This window comes from Oncorhynchus nerka, linkage group LG14 (assembly GCF_034236695.1).
Source record: "Oncorhynchus nerka isolate Pitt River linkage group LG14, Oner_Uvic_2.0, whole genome shotgun sequence".
Taxonomy (NCBI): Eukaryota; Metazoa; Chordata; class Actinopteri; order Salmoniformes; family Salmonidae; genus Oncorhynchus; species Oncorhynchus nerka.
This window is the reverse complement of record NC_088409.1, coordinates 55,535,205-55,562,153: the sequence shown is the minus strand read 5'-3', so window position 1 is coordinate 55,562,153 and position 26,949 is coordinate 55,535,205. Positions and strand designations below refer to the sequence as shown.

At 45.7% G+C, this 26,949-nt stretch overlaps 1 protein-coding gene across 1 annotated transcript in view; it reads right to left on the bottom strand.

The window, feature by feature from the left end:
- Positions 1–3,928: 3,928 nt before the first annotated feature.
- LOC115141501 (protein jagged-1b-like) overlaps positions 3,929–26,949 on the bottom strand; it is a 49,637-nt gene continuing 26,616 nt past the window's right edge. The window contains exons 3-13 of the mRNA XM_029680419.2: positions 16,745–16,802; positions 13,401–13,655; positions 12,412–12,472; positions 12,191–12,321; positions 11,232–11,351; positions 10,939–11,052; positions 8,188–8,301; positions 6,320–6,433; positions 6,005–6,228; positions 5,769–5,919; positions 3,929–5,650 (exon numbers count right to left, since the gene is read on the bottom strand). Of these exons, the coding sequence (XP_029536279.1) occupies positions 5,205–5,650; positions 5,769–5,919; positions 6,005–6,228; positions 6,320–6,433; positions 8,188–8,301; positions 10,939–11,052; positions 11,232–11,351; positions 12,191–12,321; positions 12,412–12,472; positions 13,401–13,655; positions 16,745–16,802 (1,788 nt within the window). The 3' untranslated portion in view covers positions 3,929–5,204. The remainder of the gene's footprint in view (positions 5,651–5,768; positions 5,920–6,004; positions 6,229–6,319; positions 6,434–8,187; positions 8,302–10,938; positions 11,053–11,231; positions 11,352–12,190; positions 12,322–12,411; positions 12,473–13,400; positions 13,656–16,744; positions 16,803–26,949) is intronic.

The following is a 26,949-nucleotide window of genomic DNA, read 5'->3' as shown; positions in this document are numbered from 1 at the left end:
GTTCATGAGAATCCAAATAGGTCAGATCAGGTTTGCAATGAATAACTTCAATCAGACCCCCTCTCACCAGTAAACGGGGATGGAAATAACTAGTGGGGATTAACAACTCACGTCCTATTGTAAATCAAGGAGAAGATCCAGGCTCTCCCTCTCCAAATTCACCAAAGTAATGTGCTTTGTCTCAGCAGACCTTTTTCCCGCTGACACTTGAACACATTCAAAAGCAACTACTGGAACAGTATTTCTAACATAGAACGTGGGGAATGGTCAGAGGCGAACTATAAAACACTAATGTCATTTTGTTTGTTATTTTGTGATGGCATTAAACATGTTATAAAGGAAATACTGTAACTATGAAAGTATACCCACAACATATATGAAGTTTTCATACTATGCATTGTGCATGTAATATGACACAAGATGAAAGTGTTTTTGTTAAGAGAGGGATGTGATTTGAGAAGCCATAAGAGATAAGTGTTTTACATAACTTTGCACCGGGAGTAGTCACTGCCCTGAAGTGAAGTCAGAGAGCGTGTCAGCCTGCCGGAGCCGCCCCTTTCTGTCAAAAGGTGTAAATGAAGGATTAAGAAACAAACACATTGGACCAGAAAAGCATGAAGTGGCAGCTACACGTTTAAAACGGTTTGAACTTTGAATCTCAACACGAGGTGATGATAAACTCATCTCCCGGACAAACACTGGTACGGCTGATTAGCTGTCCTAAGTAAAGTTTCTTCAAAAGTGAATTTAAGTCGGACCATCCTGTTACTCTGCTCAAACCATCGTATTACGCTACTCTCATCCCCCCCACTGGGGAACCATCGATACGGCTCGGTAGCCTATCTTCAAAAAAGCATCTTCAAGATCAAATGGAAGGAAAATCACTCCTGTAGTTCTGTTCAGGACTACGTGACAGGTTACTGGGTACCGGACAACAACAAAGAAGGACAACAGTAGAAGAATTGTTGGAACCATTTCAGATAATCAGAGCCTTACAAGCATGCCACGAAAAGGCCCAACCCCCTTTCCAAGGCTGTTCTGTTCACAGAGAGATCCCAGGCATTTCACGTAAATACATTCATAATTTCTTACTCAAAGCGGGAAGTGGTTTGTGTGCAATGTATATGGTTACTGTAGGTGACAGTTGTTTCCAAATGTGGCAATGTTAAGGGTCTCTGTCCCTCTCTTTCCCTCTCCATCTCTTCTTTAACAAGCATCCATGTTGTTGTCTTTCTGCTAGGGACCTGTTTTCAGCGTATTAAGTCCAGTCAATAACCGGTGCTGAGTGTGTTTGTTTATCCTGTGTTCCCATTTAATTAGCTAGTAAATAAATAATTAAACCAATTTGTGTAGTACTGAATCATAAGTAAGGCTTGGGCTTTTGCAGATGCAAGGAGGTTACGACTGTTCGGAATGGTAATATGCTACGAGGTTATGATTATTAAGTTGACTGTTAATAGATGTGATAGGTAAAGACCTTTTAGAGTTTCATTCGGGAGATGGTAACTCTTTAAAGAACTGCTCTCGTGGTGCCCCAGATCCTAATAAGTTCATTGTTACATTATTAATTTAATAGGGAAACAATTAAACATAGTTAATTACAGCGTCCAGATGCACATTTCCAAGCACTCTGATTGGTTGGGAATAGCAGCGCTATGATGGGTGAGTGACAACTAAGTTAAATTGCGCAGCCAAACTAACGTGACTTAAGGGAAACTAAGAGAACTGTGAGGAGAAGTTAGATAGAGAGGAGGGGAGCAGGAAGGCCTTTTTTCTACAGCCGCCACCAATATTTCTTATGGAAATATTGACATCCATGATGAATGGAATGGCATCGCTATAATGGATGGGTGACAACTATGTTAGACTGCGCAGCCAAACTGTTTAGACTTGTATTGAAAATCTGCAGATAAACTCAAGTGAAGCTCACTATTGATTGGCAAATTTTCTGTATTTAAACAAATATTTAATAGAGTTAAAATTATATGAACAATTAATTTACTGGCACTAAGCCACAGATGAATAGTTAGTGTTGCAAACTAGTATAATAGCAAAAGTGTTTTCCGCTAACATAATGACTACCTTTATTTGCCACCAGATGGCGCTACATAACCTGTCGTTTCTTTGTGGTTCATTTACCTAATCATTCTCTCGTTCCTCTGAATTCATTGCCAGATGATGAAGCTGTAGCAAAACTCAATGATGACCCTTTTGATATGATTCTACCTGCCCTGCTGCTTTGAATGGTAATATGAAGAAAGTGAGATCTGTAGTGTTCATATTCAGTTGGAGGTGCCACATATTGAAGAATAGAAATGTCTCCCAAAAATTCCACCTTTGAGGGACAAATGGCTTATATTTATCATACCTATCATACCTACTTGTGAGTTATGTTGATATTGAAAAGGGGGTTGTTCCACCGATTCGGTGCCTTTTGAGAAGTGTAGCTTAACTTGTTTTAAAAAATGAAGTTTAATTTCAGCTCATTTTAACCTTTTGCATGAGGAAAACATTTTCAACTTGATAAAAAACACATTTTCCCATTTCAAGAGGTACATTTTTTTTACTATAGTAAGTTCCTATTCAGTGCCAAACAAAGTAACAGGGTTCTTAAATCAACCATAAATCCCCTTGTGACAGGAAGCTTGTTGTGTTCAACAGGGAGTGGCAATTGAATGCAAGCTTCACAAAAACATATATAATTGTTCAAACATTTCAAGCCTAACATCTATCAGTCACAGCGTTGACTTATTATTCTCGAACCTCACCGTTTCCCACCACAAAACACCAGGAAATGGCCAAAAAGAGTAGAAGATGATTTGAAATAGAACCACGAGGAAAGTTGTCGGGAACGTTATCCTTTTATCGCTACTTTCAACCACTCCAAAGCTAATTTCTGACAAGAATATTGAGAGGTCAGAATGGAAGCTACAGGTTTCCAACAGCTAGTGGTCTCTGGCTCCTCAAAATAGACCAAGAGGAACTAGCAGAAACATTAAAACCACCCTCTGTGATTTTAACCTTGACCCCCAGTTCATGGATGCAAAGCTGCAGGGGCGGACATACAGGCACCAATGAGATGCCAAGTGGACAAACTCTCACTCGAGTACCAGTACACACAATAGGAAACATCACCGTAAATGGAATGTGTGATACATACCCTGAAATAGTATGATAGCAAAATTAATGGATGATTGATGAACGAGGAACTTAAAACTTTGTACAATGAGGAATTTTGACCTTTGCTTGGTTGATGATGGGTGGGTTATGGAGTCATCCTGAGCTGCACAGCAGGTGTGAAGAGGTCTCTACAATGCAGGGTTTTGTGTGTGTGTGTGTGCATGCGTGTTGGGTAGAAACTCTATTTCCTACATTTCCTTGTGGCCAGGGTGTGGACGGGAAGCCCATGGTCATTTCCACCCTTTAGCCTGTCTGAGAAGGGCAAAGGTCACATTCGTCATAGCCATAAGCCTGCTCACTAACTGCTCTGACCTCTCACTCACTTTCTCACAACATACACACATATATATCACATATTAATTCTCACTGTATTGTGAACCCACTTACAGTATCTCTTGCTCTCTAACATAAACATGCAGGGACTTACACACTAACAAAGTCCCTCACAGGCAATTCAATCAAAGCCGCTCAGGTGTTTGTGTGTTGTGTGACCTCGTGACACGGTCGTGGTGGCTTAGAGCCATGCTCTTCATGATGGAATATCCTCTCTGGACTCCCAGTACTGGTGGAATAGAACAGGCGCTACTACCCATAGAACTGCATGACCCATTCTAACACTTTGAAAATGTCTTTCATTTCTACCTCCCGTGATCAACGATCTGCCGCGACAGGATTGCTGAAAGCTACCCGTTCCCCCGATCCATTCGTGTTGGATCTGAGACATACAAATAACTCTGCGACACAAACGTGGATTTGGAAGGTAAATGCACTTTAATTACAATCCACACCCGCTGGCAGCCCCAGACGAACGGAAGGAGAGAGAGGACAAATAAAGCAAAGTAAAACAGCGACATTCAGAGACAAACCACAGTACAAAAAAAAAACATATCAATATGTACAACATATATACACAACAGAGCTATTTTACACACAGGTATAAAAAACATCTTACATCTTTTGACAACCGCAGTGTGTTACAGAGACCGCACAGGCAACAGTGTCATGTTTTAACTCAGTTCTCTCATGTTTTAAATGGATTGGGGTCAGGCTCTACTCTCTTGTCGAACCTTTCCCTCTTTTTTATCTAAAGGTTGCATTTATTGATTATTTTTTCCCTCTTTTGCGCCTTCAGTCATTTTTTCTCTTTCTCCTGGCAACAGGCATGAAGCTCTGTAATGCTTATCACACACACACACACACACACCTCAGACTGACACACGCTGTCCGCCTGTGTCAGAGACACACAGTGACCAACGCACAGAGACACACAGAGACCAACACACACCTCACACAGACACACGCAGACACACGCAGACACACACACACACACACACACACACACACACAATAATTATACCACAGTTTATCCTTCAATAATTAATGTGGAAATGGACTAATTGGAATTAAAACCACTTTGCCCTTCCCTCACATCCCCTGTCGGTTGCTGCCGCCCAGAAGGCAACAGCGCAGGGCTGGAGTTCCTGTAGAGGTCCAGTTACATATGTCGGTGACAGGCCATCCAGGCCTTCCAGGGCAACCAGGGCAGTGGGGTGCCTACAGAGGGACATTAAAACCTGGGGAATGGCTCACAGGGCTCCTCACAGTTGTTCCTGTCTACATGAGTCCCCATACAACACAGAGACACTCAGACACAGGCCAGACTCTTAACTCAAAGGCCGACCCTCGTAAGATTAGCTCCGGGGTCAGCAGTTCAGAAGGGCATGATGTAAAAAGTTCCCCGCCATGCTGTTTCTGGGTGTTGGCGAGGTCGGTCCCCAAAATAGATCTGCTTAGCTACCTCGTAGGCCCAGCATTCTACAACAATAATTTATGCCAATTAGCAGATGACAATATCAGCTCACAAAAGATGAGGAGTCAACTCACAGAGGGATGGGTCGGGGTGAGGTCATCGCCACAAGAACCTGTGCAACATGCCACGGCGCCGGGGCCCAGTGCCAGGGCCCGGTCAGAGAGAAGCGGGCACAAAATAATAAAAGCCTCTAGACAGTTGAAAGGTCCAAAGGTCACACCTCCAGTTCCTGTTTGTCTGAGTAGTGGAAGCGGTTGAGCTTCTCCCTCTCACGGTTGGAGATGTCCTGTTTGGGGGCGTGGTTTGATGGTTTGAGTGCAGGGGAGGGGTGTGAGGGGGCCGGGGAGGGGGGCAGAGTGAGCTCGATCTCTTCGCAGAAGCGAGGTACAGGGACAGGGACAGGGGTGTGGGCGGTGGTGTTGGGGGTGAGAGGGGGCAGGAGGGGCGCGGGGCGGTCCAGGTTTCGGACGAGGGTGACGAACTCTCTCTGGTTGTTGATGCCCTCCTCCTGGGGCCCGCCCTGCGTCTTTTTCCGTCGCCGGTGGAGACGGGAGAGGAGGAGGGCGCAGGCTGCGCAGCCGCACGCCGTTACTAACGCTGACACTCCCACCAACACCATGTAGAGATGGACCCCTCCACGAGCCAGGTCTGACATGGCACCTAGTGAGAGACAGAGAGACAGAGAGAGAGGGAGGCATGTTAGTTAGTTAACAAACACACCTGTACACACACATAATGTGAAAAATAAAAAAATCTCCGTAGTCCCACTACGACTCACCTGGACAGTGTTGGCCATGACAAGGGTCCTTAAGGCTCGTGCACTCATTACCATAGTAACCCTCGGGGCAGGCACACGTGTACCCCCCGTCGGTGCTCTGACAGGGCACCCCCTGCTGGCATGGGTTGGGATTGCACAGATCCACCACCATCTGGAAAATATTAACAAGAACAAAATATGTGAGGAAGATTCAGAAAACCAGTAGGAAGATGACGAATCTGAGAATGGAGTCTGACCTCGCAGTACGTCCCTGAGTAGCCCATGGGACAGCTACAAAGCTCCGCCCTGCCCTCCGTGTCCACACACTGGCCTCCGTGCTGACAGGGGGTGCTGTCACAGGGACTGGGGCCAGTCTGGCAGTGCTTCCCAGAGAAACCGGGTACACACAGGCAGTGTGAGCCTGACACAGAGTCCTCACAGTGACCTCCGTTTAGACATAACCCCTGGCAGCTGCTGTTCCCTACAGAGCAGAGATAAATACAGATGAGCGCACGCACGCGCGCACACGCACACTGGCACACATCTTGCTCCATCCTCAACCTCATACTCACTGACGTCACAGGTAGGCCCCGCCCAGCCTGGCAGGCAATCGCACAGGTATCCACCAATCAGATTACGGCAGGAGCGGGCATGGACACACACACCCGTGTCACACTCGTTGGTGTCTGTGGAGAGAGATGGGAAGTAGAGAGAGAAAGAGAACACATCAATAAAAATGCCTGGTGGGGTCTCGGGACAATCTTGTAGCTTGGGCCAATTTACAGCAGCAGTCATTTTGTAAGAGCCTGGCACAACACACATATGGAGAGCAATAAAACCTCTTAAAAAGAGAAAGAACAAACTTGCTAGACAACAATGACAAAGGCTGTGGTGACTGAAATGTGACTCTACGTGCGTGTCTCTACATGTATGTCTCTGCGTGTGTGTGTATCTGTGTGTGTGTGTGTTTGTCTCTGCATGTATGTCTCTGTGTGTGTGTGTATCTGTGTGTGTGTGTGTTTGTCTCTACATGTATGTCTCTGCGTGTGTGTGTCTCTACATGTATGTCTCTGCGTGTGTGTGTATCTGTGTGTGTGTGTGTGTTTGTCTCTACATGTATGTCTCTGCGTGTGTGTGTCTCTACATATATGTCTCTGCGTGTGTGTGTTTGTCTCTACATGTATGTCTCTGCATGTGTGTGTCTCTACATATATGTCTCTGCGTGTGTGTGTGTATCTGTGTGTGTGTGTGTGTGTTTGTCTCTACATATGCGTGTCTCTACGTGCGTGTCTCTACATGTATGTCTCTGCGTCTGTGTGTGTTTGTGCATCTGTGTGTCTCTACATGTATGTCTCTGCGTGTGTGTGTATCTGTGTGTGTGTCTCTACATATGCGTGTCTCTACGTGCGTGTCTCTACATGTATGTCTGTGTGTGTGTGTGTATCTGTGTGTGTGTGTGTGTGTCTCTACATGTGTGTCTCTACGTGTGTCTGTGTATGGGCGTCTCAACTCCTACACGAGACCCCAGGGAGCTGAACCACCTCCAGTGTGGCTATAGAAGTACTCGTGTCTCTGTCCCCTCTGACAGACTCCAGAGTGTTGGAGCTGAGAGAGGTCTTTGATAGCAAGGCGGAATGAGGGTGTGACACCATCAAATCAGGAGACAGGAAGCAGTCAGGTAATAGAAACCCTGCTGCTGTCAGCCCCATAAGGATTTTACCACCAGGGATGAGAAAGAGCAGAGAGACAGGGAGCGTGGACCTTTGTAGGAACAGCCTGAAGGCAGGGGATTGCCACTGATTCAGCCAGTGAAGACTGGGAAGGAACTCAGAGACAGAACTATGTCAAGTATATTCTCTGTGTGTGTACTGAGTCTGTTTTACCCAGATTGAGGGTCAGGATTTTGGGGAACCTGTCCTGTGGGTCGGAGCTAAAGCCTGGGCTGTGTGTGTGTGTGTGTGTTGAGTGCAAACAAGTGAATGTGAGCAATGTACCGCGCGCACTGAAGTGGAACTGTAGGGGATTATCAGGTGTCAGTGTGACATATCACTTCAACACAGAGGGATATAAGGAGACTGTCATCCTGAAATATGTCTCCACGGACCTTATGAGCCCCAAGCCTGTCTGTGTGTGTGTGTGTGTGTGTGTGTGTGTGTGTGTGTGTGTGTGTGTGTGTGTGTGTGTGTGTGCGTGCCAACCCCCTACTGAAGTATCATCTGTCATTAGAACTAATATGCATCAGGGCTTTGGGGAATTTCTTCTCAATACGAGAGTACTGGGGTCTAATGGACACAGTGTAACATTGTACGCATACCGAGTTAGATCTGGTTGCCTGGATTCTCTAGCTTGAAGTGCTTTGTGTGGACATACTACGTATGGACGCCGAAGAGGGTCGCTCTTGCGGACGACTAGTGTTCCATAGCGTGTCCATCTCACTGACCTAGTTGGCAGGTTCTGCCAGTCCAGCCGGGGGGGCAGAGGCACCGGAACCCCTCTGGAGACTCCTGGCACGTCGCCCCGCGCCCACACGGGTTTGAGTCACACTGCCGCGCCGCTAAGAGGAGAGAGAGAGAGAACTCAATGAATGAACCGATCAATCAAGAACATATGTTGATTATACGGCAAACAATCAAATAAACAGTAACTCACACCTCAACATCCCTGAGGAGAGATGGAAAAATATGAATCCACCTAACAACCGACCAATTAATCGACCGACCAATTGGTGTGTTCACCGTGATTCTTACCTACCCTTGTTTGTCCTATTATTGCTTGTTTTATGTGGAGGGGGGGGTTCTCAGCTTTCTTATTCGCCCGCGTAATGAGTCGTTCTAGATTAGAGTATTCGCGAAAAATTACCCGGATATAAATGTTAAAATGCAAATGTGTGCGCAGTTGTATGTGCGTCAGCGATGCATGCGTGTGTTCCTAACCGTCGCGCTGGTATGTGGATGCTCGCGGCCGGGTTTTCATCCCCCTGTTCTCTTGCTCTGGTTCCTGCGCAATGTTCACACCTCACCGGATCTCCTAAGCTCGCTTTCCCATCCGGGGATAGGGGGATAGGGGAGCGAGAGATAGGGAGCTAGAGACAGAGAGAGAGGGAAAGGGGGATAGGGGAGCGAGAGATAGGGAGCTAGAGAGAGAGAGAGAGAGAGAGGGAAAGGGAAAGGGGGATAGGGGAGAGGAGGGAGCAGCCACGCCTCGTTCCACTTCTCTGGAGAGTAATTAAAAACTGAGAAAAAAAGGAGGAATATATGGAGAGAGGATGACGGAAAGAGAGAGAGAGGGAACGGGTAGAAACGACAGGCTGGGAAGGAGGTAGGTAGGGTGAACCCATAGGCTAACATGGCATATTTGTTTAGTAATGCGGTCACTGGTTTTTTCTCTCTCTCTCTCTCTCTCCATGCAGAGCCACTGTGGCGTACATTTCTCATCAGTCAGCACCTCTCTCATAGCCCTTTCCCATTTACCTAACCCCATAGTCATACCAGTTTCCATGATCCTGACCCTTACCCCAACCCTGCACAATAACCCATTCAAAGCCACCGCAGCCCAGGGGGCGAGTCAATAGCAAGCAAAGTACCCTCTAATTAATGTCCAGTATATAAATCACGTCGAAAAACTGAGCTGTGTTGTGGTTCCGACATCCATGCCCTAGTACCCGAACCGACAGTCTGTCCCCCAGGGTGTGTGTGTGTGTGTGTGTGACTTCGTGCTCCCACCCAGTGACAAACAGTAGATAGATAGTTCAGCTGTTTGCCATGTTGTCAACAAACGCTCAATGAATAATAGCATTCTAATTGGCATCATTACTACAATGTAATTGCCTTGAGAATTTCTGTTGAGAGGGAGAGAGAGAGGGAGAAATTGCTTGAGAGAGGGCGAGCGAGAGAGAGAGAGGAATAAATAACGAAAGAGAGAGAGGGAGACAGGGAGGTAGAGAGGGAGAATGTTCTTGTAAACACGGTGTCCATTGAAAGAAGAGAGAGAGAGAGAGAGAGAGAGAGAGAGAGAGACAGAGACAGAGAAAGAGACAGACAGACTAAATTGCCTTCTTTCTTCGCACACAGCCAGACTCTCATACTTTCCCACACACGTTAAAAGAAAATAAGCAGTGGTAGAGACAGGGAGGGAGGGAGAGTGAGTTTGTGACCTGGGGCTATGGTTCCCCTCTGTCCTCACTGAGGAAGGGAGAGAACCTGCGGCACAGTCATTATTTCCTGTGAGTGTATCTGCTGTACCTGTCTGACTGTCTGCTGACCTACACCATCAACAAACATGGTGGTAAAAAGAGACAAAGTGGAACCCTGCATGTTTCTACAGATAGCGCTTAGATATCCAGATGTAACATTTATGAATGCATGACTAAACCACTTAGGACAAATGCGTCTGCTAAATGACAACTATTTGATTATTATTATTATATATATTATCTTGTGCACACGCGCACACACACATACGCAACACACAAACAAACAAACTAACTAACAAACACACACACACACGCACACACACACACACACACACACACACACACGTGAGATCACTAGATCTTTTGATTGTGGCCTCAGAATCAGAGGCCGGACCAGACTGACCCTGTAATCCACCCAAACACTTGTGACCTCAATGCCCTCAATGCCCAGCAACCGACAGGGGATGTGAAGTGGAACATTCTCCAAGCTGTGTGGGCCCCTGTTAACTTGTGGGAAGAAGGGGGAAGGTAGTCAGGGGTGATTGGTATTCTAACTAAAGACCAAGCACTCATCTTAACTTAAATGCTTAAGCCTGTTAGCTAATTGGCTAATCGGCAAAGATCAAAATACATCCCCCTCGGGCCCTCATATACCCCAAACACACCCCATGTTAACCTGCCCAGCTTAGCAAGCTCTACCTGTTTTGAAGCGACACGGCCAGGGACACACGGAATGGGTAACGGGTGCATGTGACTGTGCCGACTGTGCCTATTTATTTCTCTCTTTCTCTGACACACATAACAACTGGGGGGGGGCATGGTTGACTCCACGTCGTTAATGTGTTTGTACCAGTGGTGTAATGGCTTCTATCTGTATCTGATTACTGTGTCGCTTATGTTCTGTGCAAATCAGTCTCATCCTGGACACTGATTAGAATCTTGCCACTGGCTCGGCTCCAATCGCGGGTAATCTCAGCCGTGCTGATTGGCGCTAATTACCGTCGGCGCAGGTGTGTCCGGTCCAGCTGTCCGCACAGACACAGCTGAAACCCGACGGTTCCTCCGCACAGGTGGCCCCATTCGCACAGGGGGACGAGAGACACGCATGCTCCACTGAGGAACGAGAGAGAGAGAGAGAGAGAGAGAGAGAGAGAGAGAGAGAGAGTCAAACTCAGAACCAGGCAAATTCGGTCATGAATCTGGTCACTAAGTGCCCACGTGCTCGAAGGTCCTTCACGCTGATATTATTCTCAAGATTCTCTGCAGAAGTACTGCAGCAGCAAAGAACTCACCGATATCACAGTTGCGCCCGCGGAAGCCCTCTTGGCACTCACACTGGTACTCGTTAGGCTCTGTGTTGGAACAGGTGCCCCCATTCTTACAGGGCCGGTGGGTACCGCAGTAGTTCAGATCTGAGAGGTAAAAGGAGATGGGGGAGACGGCGGGGGGGCAGCAAAAAAGAGTGAGGATAGGTAGAGTGGAGGGCAGTTGAAAAAGTGACGGAGAGGGAACGGGGTGAGGAAGAGGGAGAACAAAAGAAAAAGGAATCATCTCCAACCCTTCCTCTTTTCCCGTGTCCTTGAGCCGTCTGGTCTCAGAAGCGCAGAGCGGCACTGCCACGTTAGCGCAAACACACACACGCAACAAAGCGTTCCGCGGCAGTTGACACTGAGGCATCCTCATTAGATACATAACATTAAACTGATAAAGTTTTATATAAACCACAACCCCCCCCCCAGAGTGAGTGAGTGAATCCATGTCAGTGTGGTACAGGAGAGCGGCTGCCTGCCTGGGGACCGGGTGTGGGCCCTGTGCGTGGAAGAAGGCAGTATTAAGCCCAACTTTCTAAAGATCTCTCTCTCTGCAGTGTTCGGCTCTCTTTGTGACTGAGCCTCTTCACAGACGACCTGAATGGAGGGACAGGGAGAGGCTCAGTACCCCAAATAGCTAAGCAGGACCCAACCCAGCCCAGCTCACATTCACTTTACCCAAGGCTATCGCCTTTCCCCTCACAATGCTCAGCTGCTGGCCCCTCATGTGGCTCCCGGAGGTTCCCACACTGGGGCACAGGAGGGCAACATTGGGGAATTGTTTGTACAATGTTGCGGTAATGTCACCCATTCACTCACACGCGGTCGAAAACAGACTGATGCACAAGCACTCTCAAAGCATGACCTTCTTCTGATCGATGGCCTACTCTTCTTTATTCCAACGCCAGTACTGCGTGGACGCAAACACACACAAAAATCACCTTTGTCACACAGCAGGCCTCCCCAGTTGACGTCACACACACACTGCCAGGGTTCAACGCAGCTCCCGTAGACGCAGCCTGGGAACGTCATACACCGGTGACACAGAGCACCCTCATAGCCGTAGTGACACCTGCAAAACACAGAGGCGGGGGGGCTACATGGTAAGATACATGGAAGCCTTTGAGAACAAATTTTATTTTATTTTCGACGGCAGACTCACTTGCATTCTCCAGGCACAGAGCAGGAGCCATGGATCTGATGACACCCCTGTCTGCACACCGCTGTAACACAACACACACACACACACACACACACACAACATTACGTCACCGTATGTCAGGTCAGAGGCAGTCCACTGACACTGGGGACCTATATAGACGCTGCAGTCCCTAGGTGCCGACCAAGAGTACAAAACAACACTGTCATCAAAGAAACACAGCACACAGAACCGCAACAGCACACAGCATCACCGACGTCAGGTGGGGTCAGGTGGGGTCAGGTTCCATTTATGGTAACGTTCAGTGCTCGCCACCCTCTACGTCTCTCTGGGGACAAACTCCACTGACGGCTCTCAACAAATGGATGTCTCCCTTCCTGTATCTCTCCGGTCGAAATCAGCGCCCTGCTGAGGAGGAAGTGAGATGAGCCAGAGGAGGGCGGTAGCGGGAGGGAGGGCCACAGGATGTCATTACTCCAGGCTCATATCCTCCAGGGTTTCCGCCATCATTTCCTTGATTTAGTCTCACCTCAGCAACCCTGCCGCTTCAGGTCAGAGGTCAGAGTGTGAGGTCGCCTTAATGATGACTCACGAGCCGGAATCATAAAGTGACTTTGAAAAAACTGTCAGGACATTTGAGGTTTTAAGGGGATTTTCCAGGCTTGATGGTTATAACCTTGGTTATTACCTTGGCATAACATACTAAGAATAGGAAGTGACACACAAAGAGCCACGAGTCACAGGCAAGGAGGAGCCATCACTTGGATTCCATCCAATCATTTGTGCTGGCCCTAATATGTCTGTAGTCTATAACACCAAGTCCCTAATGTAGGCAAAGCCTGAAACGCGTTGGTTTCCTCAATAAAGAAGCGTTTTCTATCAACTTCCACTGTCCTCTAGGAGCTGCTGAAGGTCCTCTTCACTACCGGAAGTCCAACACAATATCAGACACAAAACAAACCTTTGCCCAGCACCAGGTAGCCCTCGCTCACCTTCTCGACACTCCGGTCCGGTCCAGCCCTCCTTGCAGACCTTGATGCCGCTGACGTCACAGTCAAAGTGTCCGAAGAAGTCGTCCCGGGGCCGGCAGAACTTGTTGCAGAAGGGGCCGTAGTAGTTGAGGTCACAGCGGTACCGCAGGCGGTACTCCAGGCTGAGCGAGCGTCCGTGGTGACGGTACGTCTGCCACTGCTCGCCGGGATTCAACATGGAGGACAGGAGGACACGCTCGATCAGACCAGCCTGACCTGGAGGAGAGAGAGAGAGACAGAGAGAGAGAGAGAGAGAGAGAGTTAGATTTGCCCTGAGAGAAAGACAGTAGAGAAGAGACGGCGTGTAGGTAAAGAGAGCAGCTAAAGGGCACAGGGTCGGTGTGGCTGCCCTGAAAGAGAGAGAACGAGAAGGGACAGAGTCTCGCTCCACCCTGTATGGTGGCGACATGTTGTGAGAGCTACTGGTAAGGAGGAGAGGACAGGGTGAGGGCAGAGGTGGCAGACAAGAGATAGGGTGAGGGAGCAGAGGGCACAGAGGGTAGAGGGGGCCCAGATGGGTAGGAGGGGCACAGCGTTTGGGTGGTGACATGGTGAGAGAGCTGCTGACCCCGGGGGGATTTCCCAGAGAGGCTGTCATCTCCACCTCAGTTATAATCCCCCCTGACAGGGTATTAACCCACACAAAGCACTGTGTGTGTGTGTGTGTGTGTGTGTGTGTGTGTGTGTGTGTGTGTGTGTGTGTGTGTGTGTGTGTGTGTGTGTGTGTGCGAGAGAGAGAGAATGTGAGTGGCGAAACAGTGTACTGTGTGAATGTGTATTTAAGACACGGGGAGATGAAGCAAGAGATAGAAACAGAGAGAACAAGGGGGCCTGTAAGTGAGTGGGAGAGAGAGAGAGAGAGAGAGCATTAGAGAGGGAGGGAGGGAGACAGGGAGGGAGAGAGTGAGAGAGCATTAGAGAGGGAGGGAGGGAGACAGGGAGGGAGAGAGAGAGAGAGCATTAGAGAGGGAGGGAGGGAGACAGGGAGGGAGAGAGAGAGAGAGCATTAGAGAGGGAGGGAGGGAGACAGGGAGGGAGAGAGAGAGAGAGCATTAGAGAGGGAGGGAGGGAGACAGGGAGGAGAGAGAGAGAGCATTAGAGAGGGAGGGAGGGAGACAGGGAGGGAGAGAGAGAGAGAGCATTAGAGAGGGAGGGAGGGAGACAGGGAGGGAGAGAGAGAGAGCGAGCGAGGGAGAGCTAATAACACACATAGCAAAAGTCCTGATGGAGGGATGAGATCATCTGGGTTTGAAACAAAAGAATGAAAACAGGGGCACATATTGGCTGGGGGGTTGGAAGGGGAGAGGGAACACAACGGACACTAAGGGTGTTATCCCAGCTATACCCCCCCCACCACCCACCCCATTCTCCACACGTGCGGCCGTGTGTGTGTGTGTGTGCGTGCGTATTTTGAACTTGCAGCTACAACAGCATATGTTCGTTCCTTACTTTGACGCCTCCGATGAGTCCAACAGCTCATTTCAACGCCCACAGTAAAGTGCTCTACCAGAGAGACAGAGTCAGAGAGTCAGTGTTGTGAGCGAGTGTACAGTATGACTGTTCCGCTGTGGCGAGTTGGGCACAGTTAAGACAGGGACAGGCGGAGAGAGAGGTCTCAATGGGCGAGAACCCACACAGACAAGGATCATGTCTAGTCTCTAATCCCTTGTGATTGTGTCCCACTGCTCTGTATTGGATCTGAAGTGTTTGCCCTTGACGGTGTCTGTGTGTGTGTGTGTGTGTGTGTGTGGGGGGGGGATAGACCAATCCCAGTCAATAGATCAACACACAAACACCTTTTGAACCTGTCTCCAAACACACATTAAAAGAGGTTAGGGGGAGAAAGACAAAGGAAGAAAGAGAGAGGGACAGAGAGAAAGTGGGGTGCGGTTGGTTGTTCAAAAAGGGGGGGGGGGGGAGTAGTTGTTTTTTATTGATTGTATTGCCTTTCGTGTGATCCAACGAAAATGTATTGTTCACATTAAAAAAAAGAGGGAGAAAATCACCGGGGGAACACAACTAGCTCCATTCCGGAGAGTCGATGAAGATCATTCATGTTTTACAGCGTTGTCACTATGTTCTCCGCCTCTGTCCAAGGATTCTGTAGCTCTGTGTTCGACAGATACATTACAGTGTTGTAATCCATCCTGATTAGAGCTGTGGGCCTGTAAGTTGGCCCTGACTGCTCTAGGATGTCTGTTTTTTATTTATTTAGCTAAGCTGGGAGCCAGGAGAGAGGCTTTAAACCCAATGTGGTAAAAAGAGAGAATATTTGAGAGGCTCAGGAAGAATGAGGGATGGCGCAAACAAGACTTACGGCTAGAGCTGTGGAGGGCAGAGGGAAAGAGAGATGGAGGGAAGAGGAAAAAGAGAGGGAGAAGGAGGAAGAGGAGGAGGTCTGGGGTTTGGGTCCCAGTCTCTCATTATCTCTCCACTCATCTTTTGGCTGAGTCTGTCTGCAGCCTTTTACTGGGCAGGAGGGGGCAGAGGAACAAGGGAGACAGGATGAACGGGAAAGGCTGGGGAACGAGAGGAATGAGGAAGGATAGTCGCATCTTTGTGTTTGTGTGTCTTAGTGTGTATGTAATGATTATTGAAGTGTTGATTTTGGTTTATGTGTGTGTGTGTGTGTGTGTGTGTGTGTGTGTGGTCTATATCTGTCTGTTTTTAGAGAATGCTGCTCACATTCCCTATCTCTGATTATGAGCAGAAACAATAAGCGGAGTGTGAAATTAAAGGGTCTGACTGGGAGACCCTTACACTGAAACACACACACACGCACCAGCACACGTACAGGCACAATTAGAAGCACATGCAGACGCACACACACACAGACAGGCTTGGGGCTCATAAGGTCCGTGGAGACATACATACACCCACCCTGTACGCACAACCACAAAGGCAAACACATTTTCTACACGGCAAGTGCAAACTGATACACATTCAAAACAGACAGACATACTGGATGTGCCTCCTTTTCAAGACAGCAAGGGGACCCAGTGAGGACAGGGGGGAACCATAGCCCTGGGTCACAAACAGGAAGGGGGAGGGACCACATGCACTCTATGTCCCCCTCCCTCCCTCCCTGTCTGTATCACTGCTTATTTAGCTTTTAACGTGTGTGGGAAAGTATGAGAGTCTGGCTGTGTGCGAAGAAATAAGTCAATTTAGTCTGTCTGTCTCTTTCACTGATTCGCTCTCGCGCACACGCACACGCACACACACACACACACACACACACACACACACACACACACACACACACACACACACACACACACAGGAAATTCTCTCTCCAGCCTTACCTGATTCGGATGTTTTGTTGTCATGGTCCAGAGCCTCTAACACCAAGGAGAAAGATTTCTGTGGAGGACAAAGAGAGAGAACAAGGTTCAATCAATTCAGTTTAATCTACGTACGTAGTTCAGATCCAAATGGATTTGTCACAAAGTGCTGAGCCACAATCTGGCGTGAAACACCCAAAAGAGTTAGCCAAGAACACGTAGCAGCTCACAGTAGTCCTACTGATGAAATGAAACAAACACAACCTTGCAACCTCACAGTGTGAAGAACAATGTCATTTTTTGACTCACTCCAGAAACGTCCATAAAATCCATGAGGCAGATGGGCTGTGATGGTCACGGAATTTTGGATGATGGTAATTGGCCAGCCAAATGACCGTGGTCACCACAATAACAGTTTGAATAGCATTTTTTATTTTTTATTTTATTTAAATAATAATCCAATTAAATAAATCCTGACAAACATGTTCTCCTATCCTCCGCTCCAGATAAATAGAATGAATAGAACAGGTGTTTTCATTCTAGTCAATGATGGCATAATGGGTGGACTGGCTACCATTGCGAGTGTACCGATTGCAGAGATGGACAGACCATTTGTTCTGGTTATATTACAGTCAATGAACAAAGTAGGCCACACAAAGCTGCTATTGCACTGGAGAGCCAGAACCTTAAGGACACCGGAACTGACCATTCTTTTTTTTTTAAATGGTAAACAGAGTCTTAATTTATCCACCGTCTTTGGCCATAGGAGCAAAGCAGGAAGTAAAAGGCAGGAAGTGTACCCATCAATGTGTGCTGTGATTTGTTGATTCAACTCAACTGACATTCCAAAAAAAGACATGAGCCACATCAGGTAACATCATTTGAATGAACATTCTACATTTCAGCAAGGAGAAACAAAGATTCCTCACATTGTTAAGAGTCCATGTTAGCGCTGAAACGGACACAACCTCACGAAACAAAGTGCTCACATCCCAAAGTATAACACTTTTTTGGTTATTACATGATTCCATATGTGTTATTTCATAGTTTTGAGGTATTCACTATTATTCTACAATGTAGAAAATAGTACAAATTAAGAAAAACCCTGGAAAAAGTAGATGTGTCCAAATGTTTGGCTGGTACTGTACATGTATCAATAATTATTGGGAAAATTATTGGGAAAGGGAAGCATTTTTTCATCTTTTGGCTCTATACTCAAAAAGTTTATATTTTAAATCAAACAGTGACTATGAGGTTAAAGCGCAGACTACTTTAATTTGAGGGTATTTTCATCCATATCGGATTAACTGTTTATAAATTACAGCACTTTTTGTACATTGTCCCCCCATTTTAGGGCACCAAAAGCTTTGGGACAAATTCACGTATACAGTTCATTCGGAATGTATTCAGACCCCTTGACTTAAAAAAAAAAAATCTTGCGTTACAGCCTTATTCTAAAATGTATTAAATAAACATTTCCCCCATCAATCTACACACAATACCCCATAATGACAAACCGAAAACAGGTTTCATTCAAATGTTTCTACAACTTGATTGGAATCCAACTTCAATTGATCGGACATGATTTGGAAAGGCACACACCTGTCTATATAAGGTCCCACAGTTGACAGTGCATGTCAGAGCAAAAACCAAGCCATGAGGTGCAAGGAATTGTCCGTAAAGCTCTGAGACAGGATTGTGTCGAGGCACAGATCTTGGAAAGGGTACCAAAAAATGTCTGCAGCATTGAAGGTCCCCAAGAACACAGTGGCCTCCATCATTCTTAAATGTAAGAAGTTTGGAACAAACAAGACTCTCCCTAGAGCTGGCCGCTCGGCCAAACTGAGCAATCGGGGGAGAAGGGCATTGGTCAGGGAGGTGACTAAGAACCCGATGGTCACTCTGACAGAGCTCCTCAGTGGAAATGGAGAACCATCCAGAAGGACAACCATCTCTGCAGCACTCTATCAATCAGGCCTTTATGGTAGAGTGGCCAGACGGAAGCCACTCCTCAGTAAAATGTACACAACAGCCTGCTTGGTGTTTGCCAAAAGTCACCTGAAGGACACTCAGGCTATGAGAAAAAAGTTTCTCTGGCCTGAAAGCCAAGCATCATGTCTGGAGGAAACCTGGAACCGGTGAAGCATGGTGGTGGCAGCATCATGCTGTGGGGATGTTTTTCAGCGGCAGGATCAAGGGAAAGATGAACGGAGCAAAGTACAGGGAGATCCTTGATGAAAACCTGCTCCAGAACACTCAGAACCTCAGACTGGGGCAAAGGTTCACCTTCCAACAGGACAACGACCCTAAGTACACAGCCAAGACAACGCAAGAGTGGCTTCGGGACAAGCCTTTGAATATCCTTGAGTTGCCCAGCCAGAGCCCAGACTTGAACCCGATCGAACATCTCTGGAGACTGAAAATAATCGCTGCAAAAGGTGCTTCAACAAAGTACTGAGTAAATTGTAATAAATATGCAAAAATGTCTAAAAAAAGAGTTTTTTCTTTGTCATTATGGGTATTGTGTGTAGATTGATGAGAAAAAAACAATTCAATTTTAGAATAAGGCTGTAACGTAACAAAATGTGGAAAAAGTCAAGGGGTCTGAATACTTTCCTGGTGCACTGTATGTGTATTAAAGTAGTAAAAAGTATTTGGTCCCATATTCCTAGCACGCAATGACTACATCAAGCTTGTGACTAAACACATTTGTTGAATGCATTTGCTGTTAGTTTTGGTTGCGTTTCAGATGATTTTGTGCCCAATGAAAATGAATAGTAAATCATGTATTGCGTCATTTTGAAGTCTGTTTTATTGTAATTAATAATATAATATGTTTCTAAACACTTCTACAGTAATGTGGATGTTACCATGACTACGGATAAGCCTGAATGAATAGTGTATAATGATGAGGGAGAAAGCTGCAGACACACAAATATCATACCCATAAGACATGCAAACCTCTCACCATTACAATAACACAAGAGGTTAGCATTTGGGGGGCGTCTGTTGTTATTCAATTATTAGACATACACAAATTGTTTTTTTGCACCCACCAGGCGTCATGCCCGCAATGATCATGTGAGGTGAAATGCGTATATTTTGGGATGTGATCACTCGGTGTGTTTGACCAGACGAAGATCCGTTTGGGATGGAAACGCTGTCAATAAAGCGGTGAATTGGGAGCTTCAACGGTGTGCGGGCCCTTCTTGTACGACCACAAACTCTTCTGTAACTATGTAAAGAAAAAAGTATTTAATAAGAATATTTCATTCATTCAGATCTAGGATGTGTTATTTTAGTGTTCCCTTAATTTTTTTGAGCAGTGTGTATAATTTTATATATATATATATATATATATTTTTTTTTTCAATACGGTTATGACGGTTATTTTATTTTCATGACGATCTTCATCCATAACCATCGTTTACACGGTTATACGGTAATTGTGCCAGCCCTATAAAGCAGCACTGATGTGATTTGCCAAGCTAAGCTACCTCAAGGAAGCCGTGCTACCCACATCTACGGATCCTAAATCAGCAGATCCTAGATCAGCACTCCTACTCTGAGACGTTTGTGGATACGGGCCCAGGTACAGTATGCCTGCATGATACGACAGAGTGGGGTGAACCCTTAGGAATTCAGCACCTTACAAACAGCAGCAACACAGAGAGAGACACAGAGAGAGAGAGAGAGAGAGAGAGAGAGAGAGAGAGAGAGAGAGAGACTGTAGACTGTAGTACTGTATAGACTACTACATCTGGCTACAAAAGGGCCTGTACAGAAGACAGGGACAAACAGCAGATATCTTACGATTTAGGATTTACAAAGATTCATACATTTTTTTTCACTCATTCTGTCTTTTGGTGCAGATCAGCAATGAATAATTCAGACCCATGTCCCCCCTCCAAAACACACCAGTGGCTGCCATGCAAATCACCCCGCTGTGCATTGTGGGCCGGGTGTCCTCCTAAAGGGCTGGATGGATGTGCAGTCACGCCTCTGCTCTAAGGGCCCACCGCTGAGGGGATGAGTGGAGCGAGGGAGGGAGGGAGGGATGGAGAGGCGGACGACGAAAGGTGAGTTTAGATGGAAGAAAAGAGGGCGGAATATAAGTTAAAAGGTAGTGCGCGGAGAGTACATGACATGTGGAAGAATGATGGCAGGATGGAGGGGAGAGGGAGCGGGTATAAAAATGTGTAGAGGGTAGTTAATTAGAGGTCGGGGGAACAATCAGGAGTGTGGAGGGAGAGGGAGCGGGTATAAAAATGTGTAGAGGGTAGTTAATTAGAGGTCGGGGGGAACATTCAGGAGTGTGGAGGGGAGAGGGAGCGGGTATAAAAATGTGTAGAGGGTAGTTAATTAGAGGTCGGGGGAGGACATTCAGGAGTGTGGAGGGAGAGGGAGCGGGTATAAAAATGTGTAGAGGGTAGTTAATTAGAGGTCGGGGGGGACATTCAGGAGTGTGGAGGGGAGAGGGAGCGGGGGTAAAATGTGTAGAGGGTAGTTAATTAGAGGTCGGGGGGACATTCAGGAGTGTGGAGGGGAGAGGGAGCGGGTATAAAAATGTATAGAGGGTAGTTAATTAGAGGTCGGGGGGGGGACATTCAGGAGTGTGGAGGGGAGAGGGAGCGGGTATAAAAATGTGTAGAGGGTAGTTAATTAGAGGTCGGGGGGGGAACATTCAGGAGTGTGGAGGGGAGAGGGAGCGGGTATAAAAATGTGTAGAGGGTAGTTAATTAGAGGTCGGGGGGGACGAAGGGAGGGGAAGGTGCACTTAGAGTGTAGACGTGGAGAGCGCGCGCATGTGAGACCCGAGGTGAGGGTGGGGCATTGAATAAATAGGTTGGTGGGTCTTAGACCGGCCAGGCATTCAGGAGAACAGGATATAGGAGGGAGAGAACGGGAGGATGGAACTCTGGCATGGTAGAGGAATAGAGGAAAGTGGAAAGTGGGGAGTTGAAGGTCGAGGGGAGATGTTAGATAAAGAAGGTGCGGAGAAGAAAAGTGCTAGAACAATGGATGACAGCACAGAGGAGCGGTAAAGAAGAGTTGGGGAGGCGAGGGGGGAGGTGTGGATGTGGAGAGCAGTGACGAGAGGCGCGCGCGCACACACGCCGGATTAGAGAAGAGTGAGACATCCCTCTTTCTAGCTGAGTTTTCCTCAGTCCGCCTATTTTACCTGTGGTGTTTACAATCCACCCCCATTCACACACACACACACACACACATACACACACTGAAAAAATCCTTATAGACTGGCGACGAATTAGGATTGAAGAACAGCGACCGTTCTACCTATTCTATTTCTATGTGAGAGGGGACTAGGGAGGGGTGAATATGGGCAAAAGTCATCATTGATTTGGACATCCTGTCAGGGAACTTCTGGGTAGGAAATGATGCAGCGCCCAACACACACACACACACCATTACCTCAGTGTTGGCCTGCTCCCTGGCTACTAGCTAAGGACACCTTTCCCATCCAATTTCTCTCCTTATCTCTCTCTCTCCCTCTGTTCTCCAACCGCTGCCCCACCCTCCACCACCCCTCCCCCATTCTCCCCCACCCTGTACCTGCTCCCATGCCAGCAGCAGGCTACGACCTAAGGGAGGCCCATGTGACCCACAAACACACACATGCACGCAGAGCCCAGGTCACACACACAGCCAGGTGACACACACACTCAGGAAGGGTGTACCTGTGACCAAACCTGTTGCTAAGGCTGGGATCACACCCAGGGGACCAGAGTAACCATGGTTACTCATCATGACATCTGTACACTCATTTCTTTGTTGTGCAATATTTTAACCCTGCTATTACATGAATTGTTATTTTATTGCTACTGGTCATTTTCATGTAAAAGGATCAATGAGCACCAACATGTGAAATTCATAGGAGCATTCGGTGTCAAATTAAAACTAAGAGTCTATATTTTGGAGAAATGAAGAAATAATTTTCCAATCCAAACAATTTGGAATAAGCAAAGGCTTTGATTTCTGGGCAAACAGATGGAAAAGGGTTCGAAGACAACATCTAACATAAAAAGTATTAAAAGGAATTAGAAATACATAAAAACATGTTATTAGAAATACATGTTTAAGACCCCTGCCAACTAATATCAACACTTATATTTTGTTTTAGAGACATTTCTCTGCTTTCTGTAAGTTTAAGAAACATTGCCTTACCAAAACACAAATATCTTTAAGATATTTTCTACTGAACTCTACTGTACTCTACTGTACTGTACTCTACTGAACTCTACTGTACTGAACTGTACTCTACTCTACCGTACTCTACTCTACAGTAGTGTACTCTACTCTACAGTACTGTACTCTGCTGTACTGTACGCCACTGAACTCTACTGTACTGTACTCCACTGAACTCTACTGTACTCCACTGAACTCTACTCTACTGATCTCTACTGTACTGTACTCTACCATACAGTACTCTACTCTACCGTACTGAACTGTACTCTACTCTACTGAACTCCACTGTACTGTACTGAACTCTACTGTACTGAACTGCACTCTACTGAGCTCTACCGTACTGTACTCTACTGTACTGAACTATACTGAACTCTACTCTACTCTACTGAGCTCTACTGTGCTCTACTGTGATGTCCAAACTTGTGAAAAATACACTACCGGTCAAAAGTTTTAAAACACCTACTTATTCAATAGTTTTTCTTTATTTTTAATATTTTCAACATTGTAGAATAATAGTGAAGACATCAAAACCATGAAATAACACATATGGAATCATGTAGTAACCAAAAAAGTGTTAATTAAACAAATCAAAATATATTTTATATTTGAGATTCTTCAAATTGCCACCCTTTGCATTGATGACAGCTTTGCACACTCTTGGAATTCTCTCAACCTGCTTCATGTATATAATACCCGAATATGCAAAGGCGAATATTGCATATTTATACCTTTGTGTACCTATTTAGAATACATCGCCATGAAGAGAACGACATTCATATCCATAATAATGCATTTCTGTGTAGTACAGATCAGGGACCCATGATGAAATTCTGATACCACAATTCCATTACCATGTGTAAATCCACTTCACTTCCTGTAGTTCAATAACCAAAGCAATTTTTTTTCAATGTGTCAATGTGTCATGTCTTAGCTGACACCCCATTCTTTCTGCAGACATTGTTGAATCTTAATTCAGAGCAGATATTTAACAGAAAATAGAAAAAACAGAGGGAGATTTGACCAAAATCCTGCTACCAAACTTTGCATCTGCACAGTTCTTCCAGTAAAAGTGTTTTTGTCAACTAAATCTGCGTAAATTGTTGAAAATAGTCATTGCGCATAGAGTTGTAGGGTTTGGTAAACATTGAAATGAAATGTTTTTAGTTTGGCATATATTTTAAGTGAAGAATCTGAGTGTCAGCGCAATTCCGTTACCATGGAATTGCCCAATTGTTTAATTTTGAAGGTCTTGAGACTACATTTTTGTATGAACTGTGCTATAAAGGTCATTATCAAAAACCGTATCGCATCATTTTCCAATAATGCCATACTACAAAACAGATACACAGTCCAACACACTTCAAAATGTCATCTATCAGTAATGCAATAAACACCGATATATAAATCAGACGCACAGAAGCATGTATGCCAAAGTATACACACAACAATAGGATAAATATAAGCACCAACCAAATCATTATTATTATTGTTTTAAACCACAATATTCTGATGTGAAATATATACTGCAAATTAGAGGTCGACCGATTATGAATTTTCAACGCGGATAACGATACCGATTATCGGAGGACCAGAAAAAGCCGATACCGATTATTCGGCCGATTTTTATATATATTTGAAGTAATGACAATTACAATAATACTGAATGAACAATGAACCCTTTTATTTGAACTTAACTTAATACATAAATACAATCTATTTAGTCTCAAATAAATAATGAAGCATGTTCTATTTGGTTTAAATAATGCAAAAACACAGTGTCGGAGAAGAAAGTAAAAGTGCAATATGTGCCATGTGAAAAAGCTAACGTTTAAGTTCCTTGCTCAGGACATGAGAACATATGAAAGCTGGTGGTTCAATATTCCCAGTTCTTCAATATTCCCAGTTAAGAAGTTTTAGGTTGTAGTTATTATAGGAATTATGACGCGTCGACTATTTCTCTATATACCATTTGTATTTCATATACCTTTGACTATTGGATGTTCTTATAGGCACTTCAGTATTGCCAGCCTAATCTCAAGAGTTGATAGGCTTGAAGTCATAAACAGAGCTGTGCTCAAGCATTGCTAAGAGTTTCTCGCAAACGCAGTAAAGTTCTGTTTGAATGCTTACGAGCCTGCTGCTGCCTACCACCGCTCAGTCAGACTGCTCTATCAAATATCAAATCATAGACTTAATTATAATATAATAAACACACAGAAATACGAGCCTTTGGTCATTAATATGGTCAAATCCAGAAACTATCATTTCGAAAACCAAACGTTTTTCCTTTAAGTGAAAGACGGAACGATTCCGTATTTTGTCGAACGGGTGGCAACCCTAAGTCTAAATATTGCTGTTACATTGCACAACTTTCAATGTTATGTCATAATTATGGCAAATTCTGGCAAATTAATTTGTTAGGAAGAAACAGGTGGCCCAAACTGTTGCAAACCTTACTCTGCTTGCACTGAACGCAAGAGAAGTGACACAATTTCCCTAGTCAATATTGCCTGCTAACATGCATTTATTTGAAAATATTCAGGTTTCAAAATATATACTTCTGTGTATTGATTTTAAGAAAGGCATTTATGTTTATGGTTAGGTACATTTCTGCAACGATTGTGCTTTTTTGGCGAATGCACTTTTGTTAAATCATCACCCGTTTGGCGAAGTAGGCTGCGATTCGATGAAAAATTAACAGGCACCGCATTGATTATATGCAACACCTGACAAGCTATATAAACTAGTAATATCATCAACCATGTGTAGTCAACTAGTGATTATGTGAAGATTGATTGTTTTTTATTAAGATAAGTTTAATGCTAGCTAGCAACTTGCCATGGCTCCTTGCAGCCACAAGGTCCTTTTGACGCTGCACTCGCGTAACAGGTGGTCAGCCTCCCACGCAGTCTCCTCGTGGATTGCAATGTAATAGGCCTTAATCGGCGTCCAAAAAGGCCGACTACCGATTGTTATGAAAACTTGAAATCGGCCCTAATTAATCAGACGTGCCAAATACACACACTCCTAGCACCCGCACACATATCCACTCACTCTCTTACACACTGACAGAAACATACAAACAAACTTTCTTTGACACACAATGTTTCCCTCTCTCCTTGTCACTCGACCCTGCAGCTCCACCACAGCAGACTGGTTCCACTCGCTCTCTTACAAGTCAGGATAGAAACATGCAGATACGTTGCTAAGGTCGCTAAGGGGGAACGAAACAGGCATGACTGAGTACACAGTGTGTGCGTGTGCGTGCCTGCGTGTGTAAACAACAGTAATGAGACACAGGGTCACTGATGACATCAGCGACAATGACAATAATGCAGGGATATTTCTACCTTTAGTCACCAAAACAACAACATTGTGATATTTGCGCTATTTGGGACAATAACAGCAGGAGGGATGACAGAGCCGGGGGAGTGACATGCGTGTTGTTTATGTCTGAGAGTGTGGTGTGTGTGTGTGTGTGTGTGTTTGTGTGTTTGTCAGGGTGCAATGTCGTTGTGGGAGTGTGTGTGGGAGCGCAGTGTTGTCCGGTGTGTGTGCGCAGACTACCACAGTGTGTTTTGTGTGTGTCATTTCATTGTTCACTGTGTGTGTGAGCATGTGTGTGTGTGTGTGTGTGTGTGTGTGTGTGTGTGTGTGTGTGTGTGTTTGTGTGTTTGTCAGGGTGCAATGTCGTTGTGGGAGTGTGTGTGGGAGCGCAGTGTTGTCCGGTGTGTGTGCGCAGACTACCACAGTGTGTTTTGTGTGTATCATTTCATTGTTCACTGTGTGTGTGAGTGTGTGTGTGTGCGTGTGTCGTCTAAAGCTGAGGAGAGAGCTCAAAGCGTGTCACGGCAGTGAGTTGAGAGGCTGGAAAAAAGAACATTTAAAACACTTTAAAATGTAAGATGATTCGTACAAGAGGACACTCAACTGGACTTTCCTAACCTCACTATTTCCCCCAGAAAACATCCATGGAATGTCTATCATCTCTTGCAGAACTGTCATTTGTTTCATCTTCT